The 18598-nt window shown below is 38.7% G+C and overlaps 1 protein-coding gene across 3 annotated transcripts in view; it reads right to left on the bottom strand.

Annotated features, from left to right (window-relative positions):
* COG5 (component of oligomeric golgi complex 5) overlaps nt 1-18598 on the bottom strand; it is a 282510-nt gene that overhangs the window by 15106 nt on the left and 248806 nt on the right. For 2 of the 3 annotated variants that reach the window (XM_082846505.1, XM_082846504.1), the window contains exons 17-19: nt 13355-13458; nt 9385-9622; nt 3931-4007 (exon numbers count right to left, since the gene is read on the bottom strand). In XM_082846505.1, the coding sequence (XP_082702631.1) occupies nt 3931-4007; nt 9385-9622; nt 13355-13458 (419 nt within the window). Of the gene's footprint in view, nt 1-3930; nt 4008-7652; nt 7897-9384; nt 9623-13354; nt 13459-18598 lie in introns of those variants that run through there. The other variant, XM_082846506.1, reaches the window with a different exon arrangement.

Genomic DNA, 18598 nt, shown 5'->3' with positions numbered 1-18598 from the left:
GGGGGGAGGGGAGGCTGCACCGGGGTCTGGGCTGGAGACGCCCTGCCTGGCACCGTCACCCTCCCTTGCACTGGGCCTGCTGCCCCCTCCTGCAGCCCCTGCCTCTAAACCTGCTGGGCTTTTGGTAGTTGGGCTGCCTGTTTTTCTCGCCCCCCGACCCTTACCGTATAACGTTTTAGTATATTTTATATTATTTTTAGGCTCCCTTGTTATTTTTAAATGGATGAAACACTGCAAGAGGGATTGTTAAATATATCTGTTGACTTTTCTAACTACAAATATAAAACAACCAAAGCAAAAAGTTTGAATAATATAGGAAACCTCTAAAGGAAAAGTCACTAGTAGCAATGCTACTCTCCCAAGGCAACATTTTGATGTTTAGCCTTGATTTTTCCTCTCCAAACACACGTGCTATTATTTTAAAAATAGTAGGGATCTATACCATTATACTGTTTAGTAGCCTTTTTCATTTCGTGATGCATTAGGAAGTATTTTTCATATTCTTAGATATTAACTAACAACATAACTTGTTAACGGCTGCATATATTTGATCCTATGAATGTGGCATGTTTTATTTAGCCAATCTCCTACTGACTGCCACTGGGCTGGTGCTCATGTGACTCGGAACCTTTAGGGAGGAGACCCATGAACAAGAGCCCAGGTCAATTACGTACACGACCACTGGACGACGCCTTTTCCTTGTCACAGCACACAGCACAGACGGCAGGGTTCACGAGAATGGGCCCTGCCCCTGCAACTGCTCAGGACCAATTTTAGAGAAGAGACAGATGTCTTCACAAGTTTTTGCAGGTAGCAAATAAAGTGCCTAGAACTGGGTTACTAGAATAAAGACGACTCTGTATTGACTCACTCCCCTCTAGGAAGGGACTCTGTAGGACCTCCACATGGGGAAGCTGTCCTAAGTCAATCACGACAACTGCAGAGAAGCTGGCGGAGCCGGGGCCTTTCCTGGACATGTATACAGGCAGAGGCAGGGGCACTGACATCCCTTTTCTCCAAAGATGGGACCTGAAACCTTCTTTTCAGACTAGGGCTAGATTTGAACACCAGAATATACTACGCTTTCATTTTATTTCCTGATCCACTTAATCTTAAAATCTTTATCATATGGTGTCCAAGACCTCTCAAACAACTGAGAAAGCTCTAGAATCAATCTGAGAGATTTCTGTACATTCAATATATCTTTAGGAATATACTGATAGATATAAATCTCTGTTAGAATTTTTCACTGAATTCAAGATATGGAGAAGTCTTCATAGGCAAAGTACAATTACTCTTATTACGTATGTGCCAAGGCCTTAGGAGCTGAGGGGTGTGCTGGAGGAAGCTCAGGGCTACCAGAATCCCAGGAGAAAAGGGCATAAATCTTTATAGATGGAGAAAGGGACAAAACTCAGCTCCTATCACTAGAGCAGCTGAAGTTCAACAATAGAGGGCCCTGTGAAAAAGGTGAGAAACCATGGGATGCAAAACATTAGTGGGTCATGAAACCAATTAAATGGGTTAAAATAACCAACCAAATGAAAAAGAAATGTCACAGAATATCACACGAAGTGAGAGTAACTACTGTTTCATGGCACACGTGTGTGTGCATGTGTGTGTGCCTGGGTTTGAGTGTACTTGCATGCAAGTATATGCCAGATGGTAACATAAAATCTCTCTTAATGTGAGTCAGGGTCAAACTTCGGAAACACATCTAGATTGACCATTGCCCCATGAGAGAAGCTATAAAAAACATAGGATTTTGGGCCTCCCTGGTGGCGCAGTGGTTGAGAGTCCGCCTGCCAATGCAGAGGACACGGGTTCGTGCCCCGGTCCGGGAAGATCCCACATGCCGCGAAGCGGCTGGGCCCGTGAGCCATGGCCACTGAGCCTGCGCGTCCGGAGCCTGTGCTCCGCAACAGGAGAGGCCACAACAGTGAGAGGCCCGCGTAACGCGAAAAAAAACCAAAAAAAAAACCCCATAGGATTTAAAAAAATTATACACTAACCAGTCATTAATTTTTTATTCCATAAATAGATACTAGAAGGTGTCACTACTATTCAAACTTTAAACGCTCCTTTAAAGAGTCCTTCTTTCATGTGAAAACTGGGAGGGTTGACAGAAAATCTTAAATGAATTAAAATAGAACTGTTCTTATGTGAAACCTTAGAATGTGTATCTCCATACTGTGACACAACTTTAAAAGCACTTGGATAAAGGCCGTCTTGCCTCAGCAAATAAGATAAGCACTATTTTAATACATACATGTGGAATAAACAACTAAACATGGGAGCCAGCACTATCAAAAATAATAGTCTAATCTTAAAATAGCAAATCCCTAATCACAGCTTTTCCCATGCCTTTTAAAATACCTAATTGGTTGATATCCCTCAACATGCTAAGATTCTGTTACTCAGGGCAGCATTTGATCATCCAACCGGGATTGCCGTGTTACCATCATACTCAAAGTAAGTGATTTTACAGGAGTTTTATTAAGGTTATTTTTATGGTACATACAGATGATGACTGGTGGATCGGGTACTCAGTATCTCTTAATCTTTCGACTTGTCCATATTTGGTAGTGCCAAACCCTAAGGCTTCCAAAATATTTAAATACTTTATAAAAGGTTTGAGCTAATCCAAAGAAGGTAGCTGAAAACACTTGTGATCCCACTTTAAGTTTTTTTGAAATCCAACTCAGATGGGCATCTGAGAAAAATATTTCAGGCTCTTGTGTTGCCATTAAAAAAAATCACTGCCAATTACTCACAGGCAAAGTAAAGGATAAGCCTTCCCTTTCGATCAAAAACCTTGGGTTCATTACACTTGAATTTTCTACCAAAAGCTTGGATGACATAAGAGAGTGAAGTAATCTTTTAAAGAACATACTGCTTATTGATTACTCTAGTTTCTAGTACTGAGTCCATTTATAGAAAGCCACATGCCTGGACTCTCTTAACCTATCTTTATAAAGAAAGATTCAAAAACCATTATGCTTTTGGATATTATGGAGAGCTGATATCAAGGTTTCCCATCTGGTATGCTGTGGTCAGAAAATGGTCATAAGTGTTATGTTGATCCCCTTGGCCCTCAGGGTTGGTCATCGTTTTATATGTATATATTTTCTATGTGTGCCACGATGTGAAAAAGTTTGGCTTACTGAATAAACAGCCGTATGAACAACATCTTTTTATCTTCTAAAATCTGATACTTAAGACCTAGTCATTAAGCTATTCAAGCCTTCAAATCTGAGTTGGTGAAAGGTCTCTCTAAGCATTCAGCACTGAAAATGACTTTCCTGTTCAATTGGTATATTCTTAGATTATGAGTTTGAATTAACTCATTGTTTTTCTTTTTGAACTGGTTTCAAGTAAGCTCAATCCCAAATTTTGTGCTCAATTGCATTAGCCATCTTTAGCCTAAATTATCTACTACATTTACAGTCATTCCCTGCATTTCACCGCTAAACTCAGTTCTTCTAATACTCTAATAGTTTTGTTAGGGAATACAACTTATGACCTTTTTAGAAGTAAACTGGATTGGAAATGATAAATGAACCAGTAATACTTTCAGAAAAAGACATCTATAAATTATGAACTGCCTTGTATTACTACTCAATATATTTCTGTAAGGATGGAGAGTAAAAAATAAATCCCCCTAGAAAGAGCATAATAAAAAATTTACCAGCTCAATCTTATGAACTGCAACTCAAAACTAACACATACACAGACATACATACATACACTAGTCATCGCATATAGCACTATATAAATTTCTGGTTTGAAGAATAACTTTCAAATGCCACTGCTGTACATCACAAAATGGTTGAATAATGGCAATTTCATACAGATGGACATGAACAGGGGAGGATTTATCTGCTAACAGGATATGGCTATATTAACAGCGAAAACAGAATTATGTCTCACCTGAATGATCTCAGCATTCGATAGGACTTTCCTAAATCAGATACTCTTCTGCAGAACGGACCCACAGCCAACTCCATCTGAAATATTAAAAGATATCCCCAGCTTTTTACATCAGAATCTTGAAGTGAACTGGGGACACACGTGGATCACAGAAGGTTGTAGCTTGCAGTAAACTTAAATTTTATCTTCACTGTGAGGCAGGTTTTGAAAGTCAAATTTATTAAAAGGCAAGAGCTTAGATAACTTCTGCATTTATTTACTAAAGAGGCATAATTCCTTCAAGAAGAGAAAAGCATTTTTTGTTATGTAAGAGGAGAAAGTTTAGATTGTTTTTCTCCACTGAAAAATCAGAAAAAGGAAGGTTTTCAAGCCTGCCTCTGTGGCTATACTTTAAGCAGACATCACGAGCCTTTGTATATTAACATAAATGATGTCCGTTTTCACCAGGCTGGCTCAGGGGGTTAAAAGCACTGACTCTGGAGGCAGCGCACTTGTGTCAGAATTTCTGCTCTACAACGACTAGTTGTGTGGCCCTGGACTTAACCTCTTTACGTTCCAACTTCCTCATCTTTCAAATGAAGGTAATGCCTATCGTAAAATTATGCAAGTTAAATAGATAATTTCACAAAGCACTATGCGCACAGCATATAGTAAGTGCTTGTTAAATGTCAGCACTTATTATCAGTATTTTAAAAACTTCCCCCTTTTAAATGTTAGTGAATTAATTTGTTTCCTGACTGAAGAACTTAGCAACTACTACTTTCACTTCTCTTTATTTTCCTCCTTTGACTGGAAATTTTGTCATTAATTGAGTTTTAGGCTACCTGTTCTTTATCCACCAAGCACATATGCAAAATTTTTGCATATGTGGTACTCAGATGATAAACCATCTCTCTATACTCGCTATAAATAGGACCCTGGTAAAGAATAATTTAGAAAATGACTGAGAAAAGGCTGCTCCCTGGTAAATCAACATCTTTCTTCAGGAAAAACATATGAAAGAAAAATGGGGTTTCTGTATTGCTGGCCATCTTTCTGAAAAACTGTTCAAATCTCCTTGACGTTGGAAGACCATGGAGACCTAATCACTCACTCATTTGAGAAACATTTTTGACTCCAGGCACCAAGCTAGACACGGGGATGAGAAGATGAATTAGATGGTCTTGCCTCTGAGGAGCTCTCTCAAATTTATCAAAGAAGGGAATAAATATTTATTTAAACAATGTAATTTTTATTCATCTAAATTTGAAGAGAGGTATGTGTGTGTATACACAGACACACATACACACATACTGATTACTATTAAGAGAAATGACAAGTGTGAAAGCAAATGTACGAACTGAGTGTCGGGGAGAATTGCAGGGCAGCTTGCTTTCTTCAGATGTCTCAAGGGTGAGTCGTGACTGGTGAATTTCTCTCCTAGCATACAGAAGACACAGTATATACCCTGTAGGTTCTAGAGGGAAACCAACCTCACATGATTAGCAAACTCTCTAAAATACAAAAGAATAAGTAAATAAAAAGAGAAATCTGAGGAAGAAAAGTCAGACTCTTTCCAACAATGCAAAAGAGAGCGGCCTTGACCCAGTGTTCTCGAAGACACTGAGTGATGGGGCTGTTCCTTGGGACCTGTTTATTCACTCAATGGGAGTTTCTGGTTTCCTACAGAATGTGGCATTTATTTTATAGTCAGCGCAAAGTACAAATGTGGTATCATGTACCTATGCCTGTGTGTGTGTCTGTGCATGTGTGCATATAATGGTTTCTTACACACTGAAATTATGAAGTATTTTTCATGAAATGTTTTTGTCAATTTTTTTTCAGTTACCCTAGTGGGCTTCATCATTTTCAAAGATTAAACCAAACAACCTTTGCCTTAGCACTTGAGCAAGATTGAATGTTAAAACAAATAAGTGGCTAGGAAAAAATTACGGTATGAGAGAATATGACCTCGAATGGCTGGGTCACCTATGATGACTGCAGATTTCTATGCCATAGGACAATTTCAAAACGTTAAATGTTCAAAATAAATTTTTCATCCATCAAGGACCTCTAGGGTACTAAAAACCATCTTCTTCTGCCAGGGTTCCATTAAACAATAAAGGCCATGTTTCTGAAGGGCAGGAATGTTCCTTTTAGCGGAGGTGACTCTGCAATTAGCTGTGGATACAAAAATGGCATCTGCAACCGCCTCTCTCCAGCTCCCCTGTTTGGAGGGATGAACAGTCAGCTGCAGGCGTGGTGAACTAATTACATAGCTGCTCCGTGCCCACCGCAGACATTTGGTTAACCACAGGGCATCTATGGATACTCCCAGGGCATTCCTGCCCTGATACTGTTCAGGAGAAAAGGCAATAGGAATTAGAATCTTGATTATCTGGGGTTCTTCCCTAAATTTATATTTCCAGGCAAAAAGCAAAATAGATATAAATGTATAGTATTTAAAGGGCACCAGAAATAAAGAGAAACTGCTCAGAGTGCCACTGAGTAAATGATTTAATGCCAATGTCAAAAGCCGTCCTTTCCCTCAGGAAAGAAACATAGTTGAGGGGCAGAGGGGAATGTGTGGTTCAGAGGGCAGTATGGACAAGTCCCCAGAGAGATTCTGAATCAGCAGAACCCCAGTGGCCTTGGACCAGCTTAGTACTTTACAAGCGCTGTGTGATTAGTGTAAACACAGAGACCATGTGGTCACAGTAGGGAATTAATTACCAGGAGGAAAGCACCTCATGCCCGTGACCTGATTCCTACGGGGTGTGCGTCGGGCACCTCCCTCATCGTGAGCCCCCCCAGATGGCTCCCTGCAAATACATACTCTTTCACCTGTAAAATGCCGCCAGTGGGGAGAAGTTAGGATTCCTACAGAAATCTTTAAAACATAACATTATCTGTCTTTGCAACTGGACTTTATGCCAAATAATCAGTATTCCCAAACCTACCCTACTGGAATCTTCTGAGCTCTTTCTCTTTCTGTTATTTATGCCAGAAAAGCAGGCACTTTTATCACAAGAACTCTTTTCAAACCCACAGAGGATTTGTGTGGTCTTGATTCCAATGGCCTCAATGGCTTTGTTTAATTTTGAATACAAATTGGTAGAACTTTCAGTAATGAGGCAGCCAAAAGGCTTTCTAGTCCCAGGTGATGCCCGTCGTGGATATAAAAGTCAGGGCAATGCCATCTCAGGGTTTTGATTCACCCCAGAAAAATGCAACCAAGTACGAAACCCGAGGTACAATGCCACATAACTGCAGTTGTGGGAAGAAACCACATCAAATGAAACAAAAGCCCTCAATTCACTTTAATGTTTTTAAAATATGGGGGGTAATATGGATAATACTTGCCAAAGCTACTGGTCACAACCATGACTGACTTCAGAAGTGCTGGCACCTGTCTTTCCTGCACCCACGACCCACAGGGCCACGGAAGCAGCCACAGAGTGAGTGGCACGAGGTTCTGAAACAGGGACACTATCCCGAAGTGAACCAAGGAATCAGCCCCACAGAGGCTGCAGCAACCAGTGTCACTGCCGGCCTGGAAAGTATATTTCTTAACATCGAGTAAGAAATGGAAAACAGAGGCTGCCCTGGAGCATAAGTTAGTAATAATGATTGATGAGTTTCATTTATCTTAACGGAAGGGACCTGGGGAAAGGTTTGGTTTATAGGCAACATGTTTTCAGAAAGAAGGAATGCCAAATAAAATTCTGACTGTGCAGTTTTAAGGAAGGTGGGAGCTCAACCCTGCCCCTGGATGCTACGCAATTTGAACAGGTGCCAGCTGTGGTAGCAAGGGTCACAGGACAATGCTCTCCAGCTTTCAAAACTCACAAGGTCACATAGCATTAAAATAAAAACAAAAACAAAAAGCCTTCTTCCCACAGCACTCTCATTTTGGCCATCTCCTGCTTGGCTGCCACTCTAATTGGACTTGAAGTGCTGCCTCCAGGAAAGTGACTCAAGAACCAGCTGGAGCAGAATGCAAATAAACGGGTGGGGGAGGGAGAGCCCAGGGAAAGAAGAGGATAGGAAAAGAAAAACAAAATGAAGGAGGAAAGGGGGAAAGAAGAACAGACACCCATTTGAGTTCAGCTCACAGTATTTTTAACAAGTAAGAGCAGGTCTTGGTACATTACTGTGTTTTCACTTTGATAAGCAGCCTGTAATCCCAGAAAGGGACAAGTACAACAATATACAGAATTTACCTGTAACAACAGAACATACAGGTGCCTGAGAATTAAGTTGATAAAAACGGGAAGGGTAAAAGGAGCCACACGAATGGTAGCATTTACTTTCAATTTTCATGCTGAGGTTACTAAGGGCATATTTCACAAAGGAAGGCTCTTTACTCTGACCTAGTGGTGTCAGGCGTATCATTTGGGGATGAAAATGACTAATTCGAGACCAGTTAATATGCAAAGAGCCTGGCTCTTGAAACATGATATGTACCTGTTCCTTATTGTAACTGTCAGGTATGAGGGCGCGTCTACAACCACCGCCTGGTACAAGCAGCCCGCCACATCCTTTCCTCGGAGTAGGAATAATGAACCAAGACTTGCTCCCAGATACACACAGGAATAAAGAGGGACATTACAATTTGTCTCTCTTTATAAACAGGAAGGATCTGGCACACCGCTAGGAATAATCCATTCGAATAACTATTCAGACTAGTAAAGCTAACAGCTTTCAAAGGCTTAAAAAATAAGTTCACCTTTGACGTGCTATGTAAATACGAATTGTTTCTGAATCTTTTTTTAATGAAAGTGGATGTATGAGGTGTTTTTTCTCTGCCTCTGATACTATATTTATAAGGCTTTTTAAAAAGTCTGTCTAAAGGACAAAGAAGAAAACCTTTCTATAAGAGCTGATTATGGTTCTGCTATTTTAATGTGACTCTACCTCATTCACATCAGATAGTGTGGAATGACTTCAAGGTGGCCATGCACAAGAAAGGTACTCTTATTTAACAGAGGGGGATCAAATAATTCACCTGGTCCTCTGTGCTTCTAAATGAATTAGAACACCGCCCTGGAGAACCATGCATGTGTCATAGATCTTTCTCTTTACGTGACAACAGACAGCCTTTTTCTACTGTTTGAAGGATAAATTTCATTGTCTATATTATTTTCCAACAAGGTTAATCAATTATTCTTATCAGTACTGACCTGGTGGGATAATAAAATAGTGAGAAAGCCCCACGTTATGTAAAAATGGGAAATGCTGCTCTACTGTGGGACAAACTACTTAGCTTAACCTTGAAATATCAAAGATGACTGATGATCCTTTTGTTAAAGACAAAGTAAAAAAAGCTGGTATGAAAGTATCTTTAAATTCTTTCCTTTTTTCACATTAAAAACTTTCTTCAGTTAAAACACTGAAGACCATAGATGGTCTTTTATTTAATGGATAATACTGAGGCTGAAACATTTTCCCCTTTGTAGCTATGCATCAATTTACCTGCGCAAAATCAGCAGCAAGACGCATTTTCCCACCTTCACCAAGAGGTCTTATGAGACTGGCATTTCGGATAAAGAGTTCAATGGCTCTTTGGGCAATAGCTTCAGTGTTGTCAAAGACAAAATCCGAGCATTCAAAGTGTTTAAAGTAGTCAGTCATAACTCTGGCGATAAAACCTTGAAGCTCCTTCATGTAGAGAGAACAGGGAACATCAGGCTTTCCTGAACTGGGTAATGATCTGCAAAAGAAAAAATCAGCCAGTACACTAAAAGGCACTATTTGATATTTGTCTCCCCACTCTGCCTGCTATTTCATCCTAAGCAATTTTTTACTTTAAAAAATTGGTAGGACAGGCATTGTTTATTTTTGCTAAAAGTTAAAGAGCATAAAACAATGTTTAGATTATATTCTAAAGACTGTTTTAGGATGCTAGGAAGATGACTGAAAGAATCTTGGAATCCATTTACCAAAAGACTATTAAAAATGAAACAGACAACCATCTGTCTTGGATGATTCGCAGAAGTGCCTTATGCACTGTGACCTTTCAAGGTTTCTTCCAGCTTTACGACTTTCCATCCACTCACGTGGTTTGCCTGGTTAGTGAATAAATCAGTATTAGATACTGAAATAGGATTTTACACTTGGTGGCAACAGAAAATGCTGCCTTCCCCAAACAGATTCTTGGCAAAGATATCTCTGCTCTTGTGCTATTTAATCCAATCAGTCCAATAGTAGAATTCTGACTGTGGAACTGGTTATGTAACAATACACATGGTATGCAATTTTTTCCTCCCAGATGATGTTTGGAAAGGCTTTAATTTGGATCAACAGATGATGCCAGCTGATGCTCCATGAAATACTATTTATAATTTATAAGTGTTTATAATTGCTCTTTAAAGAATATATGAAAAGAATGTGCAATATTTATAGGAAAGAAGAGTTATGCCAAAATTAGAAATCACCTGATATTAATTAGCAGGCCAGTGAGATCACTGGCTATATAATGCTGAATCTTTTTTCAAAAAATAAATCATACTCTGAGAATGATGCAGAGAAATTGGCAATGGTCTAGGGAAGAACAACAGATATGATTCAAATGCCTAGAGCAAGAGAATGAGGTGGACTTAATTATTTTAAAATACAGCAATGGTTATTTATTATAAATGGGATGCTAACCAAAGGTCTTCCACATCCAGAGAGCAGATAGAAATAGAGAAAGCATGCTATGTTCCAGCAGGAAGAGACTTCGTTCAGGTGTAAAAAAGAATGTCCTACCTATGGCAAGGCCATTGAGGGGGCATGGTGGAATACTGCTGTTTGCAATATCATAAGGTGGAATGCTGCTTGGTACAGAGTACAGGGACAGCCTTAGTAAGAGATGGCAATCTTCACGTGGCGTTTGGTTTTGCCAGATTCAGACCATCATGGCCTATCTTTATTCAGGTTTTGTCAGTCCAAAAGGCTAGGTTAAAAAAAAAAAAAAAGGGAACCAATCTCTTTTTAATCTTATGCTTTATCAAAAGCACTGTCATTATCTTGGTACTACTCTGGAGGACTGTTTCAAGAATTCTAATCCGGTTAGGTGATATGATTTCCTTGAGGATTAGAAAATGATATACTAGACCAGGTTCTGTAAGCATGTGTCAATGTAAGTAAAATAAAATGATCTATTAGAAAAATTCTGAAATATGTATTATCAATTCTCAGCATGGATTAGAAGTTTGACTTAAATTTACTAGAATATAAACCTTGCTTGGCAATTGCTAAAGCTCAATTTTTCCAGTTACGTCAAACCTTTTAGTAAGAGGTTCTCAACTGATAAAGTGAGCAGAAATGTCACGGTCTTTGTAATGAGAGCCCGCATACAGAGGCAGAAGGCAGAAGGACTAAACAAACACACGCCTGAGAAGCGGCACCAGTTGTTCTGGGGTCAGTGTGTGCTCTCCCCTCCTCAGAGGCGCTCATCCAGCACTTCAAGGATCTAGGGTCCTCCTACTGTTACTGATTTCCCTCTCCCATTCAAAGCTGATATCAAGACACGAGTCATTTTACATTAAATAACAGAATTTCAATCAATGTACTATGTCAGACATTTACAATTTAAGCTTTATCTAATTTGGAAAGAAACACACAGGTCCCACTAAATACATTTAAAATACCAGGAAACTGTGTTGAGGATTACTTTTTAATTAGCAGGGGATTCTGTAATCATACTACAAATAAGGTTGGCCCAGAAGGTAAACCTGATTTATTCCTTTTACCGTGAGAAGGTTTGAAGGGGCAGGTATTCATTATTATTTTTCCAAGTGTGATCCCGGAAGATGGCCCTACTATAAAAGTGATTCCACTTGCTGAATAGTTTCATCCAATGTCATCTTATATTTCATATAAGCCATACATATATGAAATGACATGACAGAATTACTAATAACAAGGTTCTAGAAAGTGGGAAAATTCCTGCCATGAATGCTCCACACTCCTGTACGGCCATGTATGGAAAATAACTTTCAGTGGAACCTCAAATGTCTGCTGTACAGAGAGAGCGAGCTGAAATGGAGCCATTAATGGCCATTTGGGGAAAAAAATTGAGGACAATGTTATACATCTTAAAATAATGCTGCATACCTGTGGCAACCTATCAGTTAAAGAACCAATCTGGCTCACTACTATTTAAGCAAACTAATAAAAACATATCTACTTGGGAAACCAACTTCTAATGTCTAATGTGTTATCTGCTGTGGCTCATCAGTACAGTTACTCAAGTAAGCACCTGACCACTCTTATTAGAACAAGCCTTCAAAAATTACTCCAGTTTTGCTTCCTTTTCAGAGGCACTGATGATTGGTCTAACCGGGACATTTCAGATCATTTCTGAACAAAATTCATTTCCTCCCAAATACTGGTAATCAGCAGTTTTTATATTCCTGTCTCCAAATACTACAGCATTTTTGTGTAGAATCCACTTTACCCTCCTGTGCTTCATACCATTATTAAAAATAGAGACTGACCTTTTCACCTTTCAAAAGATACTTTGTAAATGAAAATAATAAATGATTTGAAAAATTAAAATACAGTGTAATAATCACATAATTTTTCTACAAACAGCTAGACTAGTGGCTAGAAATTTAATAAAGTAGATACACTATTAAACAACATGAACATAAAGAAACAGAGCAGTTAAAAAATAGTAACTAACTATGAACTAGGAATAAAAAACATATCTACACTAATATATGAATATTTAGCTCTAGAGTATGGTTAAGTTTTTTTTAAAAATCACACTAAGCATGTGCAAATAACTATTTCAAATTCTCCACAGTTTTCTAATACACTAAGTCAAAACCATTTTACTTTACTTAAAAAGATTTCAGTAAACAGTAAGCTAGGAACTATGATTCTTATTCAAGACACACATGATATGGATAAGCAGTATACACATGAAAGAGCTGTGGAATAATACCAAATTGCTTATGGCTAGGAGTGACATGACTAGATTAGACTGCCACAAGACTCTGACAAGGAAAATCATCTTTGCAGGGGGTTGGGCAGGACCTTGCCCTCAAAACCAGAGCGGGAATCGGACTAGCAGAGTGACAGAGGCAGGACATTTGATAAAAGGAATACCATACCAATACCAGAGGCTCAAGTACAGCCTATTTGTGAGAAGTAAGGAAAAAGATATAATTGCAAAGAGGAGATAGTACCAAATGTCCTGAAGTGCTAAGCTGAGTCCCGCAGATGTTAATGGTTCCATGTTTCAATGACAGGAGAGAAATGATGACAAGAAGAACTGAAAAAATTTAATCTGCTAACGGTGCTCAATGAATAAAGTAGGATAAGGATGGAGGCCAATCCCATCACAAGAGGAATAAGGTTCTAGATTGGTAGAGACTTAGGGAGTAGAGGTGGAGGTGGGAATGAAAAACAAATGTACTGAAGCTTAGTGAAAACTCTGGTTGGAAGTCATTACCCAGCAAAATCTTCTTGATGCATAGTGATGATGATGGCCTCTATAGCATCTCCCACGGAAGTCAGCAAGGGCTGCACAGCATTTCCCATAAGAACATGGACCTCCTGAAAAGAAGATTAAATTAAGGAGAGGCAAACTTTAAATAGATCAAACACAGAATCTGAAATATGAGAAGCATTTTGACTAAAAGTTTTCACATTATATCAAACTATATGCAGTTTAACTATAATACCCAACAGAAGTCTGCTCTTCTCCTAACTGCTGTCAGTAATGATTTTTAAAGCTTAAAATATGTGGAACATGGCACTGAAAAATTTCAACTCCACCACTTTTCTCTTATTTTCAAAAAGTTGAATGCTCAAATGAACCCCTGGAGAAAGAAGAAGAGAGGGGTAGTGCCACTTAGGCAGCAAAGATCACATGAACACACTTTTTTTTCCCTAATTTCCATTCATTTATTCTTTATATTATTTTTTAAACATCTTTATTGGAGTATAGTTGCTTTACAACGTTGTGTTAGTTGCTGCTGTATAACAAAGTGAATCAGCTATATGTATACATATATCCCCATATCCCCTCCCTCTTGCAGAACACATTTTTTAAAGTTTCTGAAAAGACTGAGGCAAAACCAAAAGTAATTCTTCAAAATTGGAACATCATATGCTTTTGACCAGACTGAATATAATAAATATATCAGTGATTCTTAGAGGGCAGAACAGTTAGCCTTTTCATGGATTAGATTTCCATTTAGAGTTCTACAGCAGTGAGTCTCAACTGGGGGCAATTTTGCTCCCCAGAGGACATCTGGCAATGTTTCAAGACACTTCTGATTGTCACGACCAGGGTGGGGTAAGGGTTTGCTACTAGCATCTAGTGGACAGAGCACAGAGACGCTGCTAAACACCCTAGAGTGCACAAGACAGTCCCCCACGACAGAGAACTACCCAGCCTAAAACATCAATAGTGCTAAGGTTGAGAAACTGTTCTCCTGTGAGGTATAATTATCAATTAGGTTATATAAGACCCTAGGCCTTAGTTATAAGTTTTTAGTGTGAAAATATGACTGGGCCTCAGTAAACATTCAAAATCTAAATTTTAAGTATATTATATGTGCTTCAGTCATGATTACATACAATGAAGATGGATGACTCTGGCTCATACAAATGACTGAAATCAGTGAGAAAAGGTTAAATAGGACCCTTATTCATGAAATTCCTAAACATCATCTCCAGCCCTTAATCTCTGATAAAAGTAAACATGCGCTCCGCATTTTCTCTCTAAGCCCTGTCCCCTCAATCCCTTGGCTCTCCTTACTGAAATAAAGGATGAAAACAAACAAAAACAAACAAAAAAAAAAAAGAGAGAGAAAGAGAGAGAGTGTGTGTGTGTGTGTGTGTGTGTGTGTGTGTGTGTGTGTATGCACTTACAGTTTGCCCTCAGGGAGCTCACAATCTAGTGACAAAAGGTAACAAGTTGTCATGATATCAGTGCTCTACAGAGTGCTATGGGAAGATGGGAGAGACACCCAACTTATATTGAAAGGATTTAAAAAACCAAAGGTGTTGTGTGAACTGAATTTCAAAGATCAAAATGGGTTAAGAACCAAGTGTGTGTGTTGGGGGAGGGTGGGAGGCTGGTGGGGGCCATATGCCAAAGGCACAGGAGCCTAGGGAAGTTGACACATTTGGGGAACCGCAGGTGTTCAACACAGGGTATGAGGTGGCTGCCTATGTGGAAGAGAGACAGAGAGCAGATGTACTCTGCGTAGGCTGTAAGGAGATGGGAATATATCCTGAAGGGACTAGGAAACCAACAATGAGTTTTAAGCAATGAAAAAAAAAAGTGGTTAAAGCTTTGAATTGGGGAAAAATCATGCTGGACAGCAGAGTAGATAAATTAGACTAAAGTCGGGAGGATACAGTAGGAGTATAATGCAAAGTGGTGAGTGCCTGAACCAAATCAGAGGCAGCAGGAACAGAGATGAGGAGACAGGGTGGAGACACCAGGAGAGGAAACAGAGGACTTGGGAATCAGATGTGAGAAATATGGAATGTAAAGACTGAAGGGTACACTCAGATTTTTTTTTTCTTTAATGACTTGGTGGCATTATCAACTGAATGTGTAAATGCAGACGCAGCTGGCTGATTTAGGGACGGAGGGAGAAAATAATGAGTTCAGTTTTGGACACAAGTTTGAAGGACTTACAGGGAAATCCACATGGGCTATCTAGTAGGTGCTGAGATCTTTACAGCTGTAGTTTCTGGCAAGTTTTGACTAGATATGGTTGTCTTTAGCTTTTAAGAGGGGAGATGAAGCCAAAAGAGTCAATGAGATCCCAGAGGATAATTTGTAGAATAAGGCCAAATGCCATTTTAAGGTCATCCAGAAGAGGAACCTTTGACGGATTAAGAGGGGTAACAGCATGTATTTTAGTATAGGTCACGTGCTGGATACTGTGATATGGGCTTCGCAAGTAATCATCCCACTGAAAACTCAATTATTCCTTCCTCTAAGAATTACAAAAATCTCTAACTTACAGATGTGGAACCTAAAGTAATTTGTAGATAGGGAAACTAAAGTCAAGTTAAGGAGGTGTCCAAAGCCATCAAGTGGAAGAGCTGGGATTTTCTAGGTGCATTTGACTCCAATGAGCTTTTGGTTATATCAATGTGTATATACTGGGCAGAGAAGTTAAGAAGAGATCCTGGAATACGGTGAAAATAAATAGGAGATTTCAAGAAGGAAGGGCAAGTTTTCTACGCTAGTATGAAGGAGTGAGTACCTAACTACAGATCCTCCTACAAATAATCACGGAAAAATACCAAAAACAAAACAAAAAAACCTACTGGAGGCTTCTGGAGATGGAAAAATGCAATTAGTTTTAGAGGGGTGTGTAAATATATAGCAAGCAGAAGAGACTGAGTTTTCCCTTTTTTGTGATTCTGCTCTGAGAGTGACTATAGTCATGGTAGTGGCAAGGCTGGGTGGCTAAAACTCTGAGAGAAAAACCAAACCAAACCAAACCAAACCAAACCTACAGTCTTTCAGGTCAAAGGAACAAGGGGAAGGAGGCCTGGTTCAACCAGGGCTGCTGGAGAGTGAGAGGGGAACCTCAGGAAGGAGAGAGCCAGAGAAGAAGAAAGCCTATTTTTCTATGTGTGAACTCAGCACTAGTCTTCAGCTGACTTGACCATGCGTGTACAAGGCAAACTACAAATGGCTTGCAACTAAGGCTTAAAGAACTATACTGAGATCTGAGACACGGCCAACTGCAGGTTTGACAGTGCACAATTTGAGTCTAAACAAGCTAACTGCTAAAGCAATGGTCAACATTTTTAGGAGCAATATATAAAAATACTGAGTCTATACAACACAACATTCACATTGTCTAGGATATATTAAAATGACTACATACAAAAAGCTAGGAGATGTTGTCAATTCTAAAGGGAAAAGACAATCAATAGCTGCCAACTGTGAAATGATCCAGACTCTACAATTATCAGGCAAGAACCTCTGTGAGGTAGAGAAAAAAATGCCCATAATAAATAAAGTAATAGGAAATCTCAGCAGAGTGACTGAAAGTGTAAAGAAGAACCAAAATGGAAATGTTAAGCTAAAAAAATTATACTACATGCAGTGAGATGTAAATGTACTTCAGTAAATGTAAAGTTTCTGTATTTTATGTGATACAGTACAATATTAACTCTAAAAGACTGTGGAAAGTTAAGGATGCATGTATCCATAGGAGAGCAACTAAAAAGAAAATGAAGAAGAGGTATAGGTAAAAATCTAAGAAATAAATTAAAATGAAATTTTAAAAAATAACTAATAATCAAATAATCCAAAAGGTGGCAGAAAGGGTGGAAGAGAGGAAATAAAACAGAGGAGACAAACAAAAAACAAATAATAAAACTATATACCTAAATAAAACCTTACTGATAATTATACTATGTTAATGGATTAAACACTCCAATTAAAAGGCAGGGATTATCAGAACAGAAAAGAGGCAAGACCCACTGTATACTGTCTTTAAGAGGCGTATTGAAAAAAATAAAGACACAGGAGTTGAAAGTAAATGAACAGAAGATAGAGTAGTTAAATTAATATCAGATAAAACAATGCATGACAATAAGTATTAAAGCTAAAGAAGGATATGTCATAATTACAAAGGGTGTTCAACAGAAGGCATAAAAATGATAAATACTTATATAACAGAGCTTCAACGCAACTAGTAATAGAGCTTCAAAACGGAGGAGTCAAGAATCAACAGAATGAAAAGGAGATATAAACAAGTTCACAATCATAGAAAATTCTAACTCCCATCTTTCAGCAATTGATAGAACTACATAAAATACCAGTAGAGGCATATAAAATCTGAACACATCACTACACCTTAACTGATATTTACAGAATGATACTAAACAACTGAAGATTATATGTTTTTGTCAAGTACACATGCTTCATTCATCAAGACAGACCACATGCTAGACCATAATACTCAATAAATTTAAAAGGACTGTAATCATACAGAATATGTTTTCTGATGGTAAGAGAATTAAATTAGAAATTAATATCACAACACTGTAAATCAACTATGCTTCAATAAAAGAGTGATTAAAAAAAAGAAAACAGGGCTTCCCTGGTGGCGCAGTGGTTGAGAGTCCACTTGCCGATGCAAGGGACACAGGTTTGTGCCCTGGTCCGGGAAGATCCCACATGCCGCAGAGCGGCTGGGCCCATGAGCCATGGTCGCTGAGCCTGAGTGTCCGGAGCCTGTGCTCCCCAACGGGAGAGGTCACAACAGTGAGAGGCCCACGTATCGCAAAAAAAAAAAAGAAAACAATAAGATATCTAGAAATACCACAAAAAATTAGAAATTAAAAGAAAAAACCATGAATCAAAGAAGAAATCACAAAGGAAATAGAAAATATTTCAAACTGAATGAAGATAAAAGTGCAACATAAGAAAATTGGAGGGAAATTTACAACTTTAAATTTTTTGGGGGGGCGGGGGTCTAAAAATCAATGGTATAGGGTCTCAAAAAAACAAACAAAAAAAGGCAAAGAAAATCCAAAATAAGTAAAAAAAAAAAAAGACAAAAGCAGAAATCAGTGAAATAGAAAGACAAACAGCAGAGAAAATTAATAAAGCCAAAAGTTGGTTCTCTGAAAAGAGCAATGAAATTGATAAACCCACAGCTAGACTGATAAAGAAAAAAAAAGAGAACACAAATCCAGTATAAAA

This window comes from Leucopleurus acutus, assembly GCF_964270905.1.
Source record: "Leucopleurus acutus genome assembly, chromosome: 9".
Lineage (NCBI taxonomy): Eukaryota > Metazoa > Chordata > Mammalia > Artiodactyla > Delphinidae > Leucopleurus > Leucopleurus acutus.
This window is presented reverse-complemented; position numbering and strand designations above follow the sequence as displayed.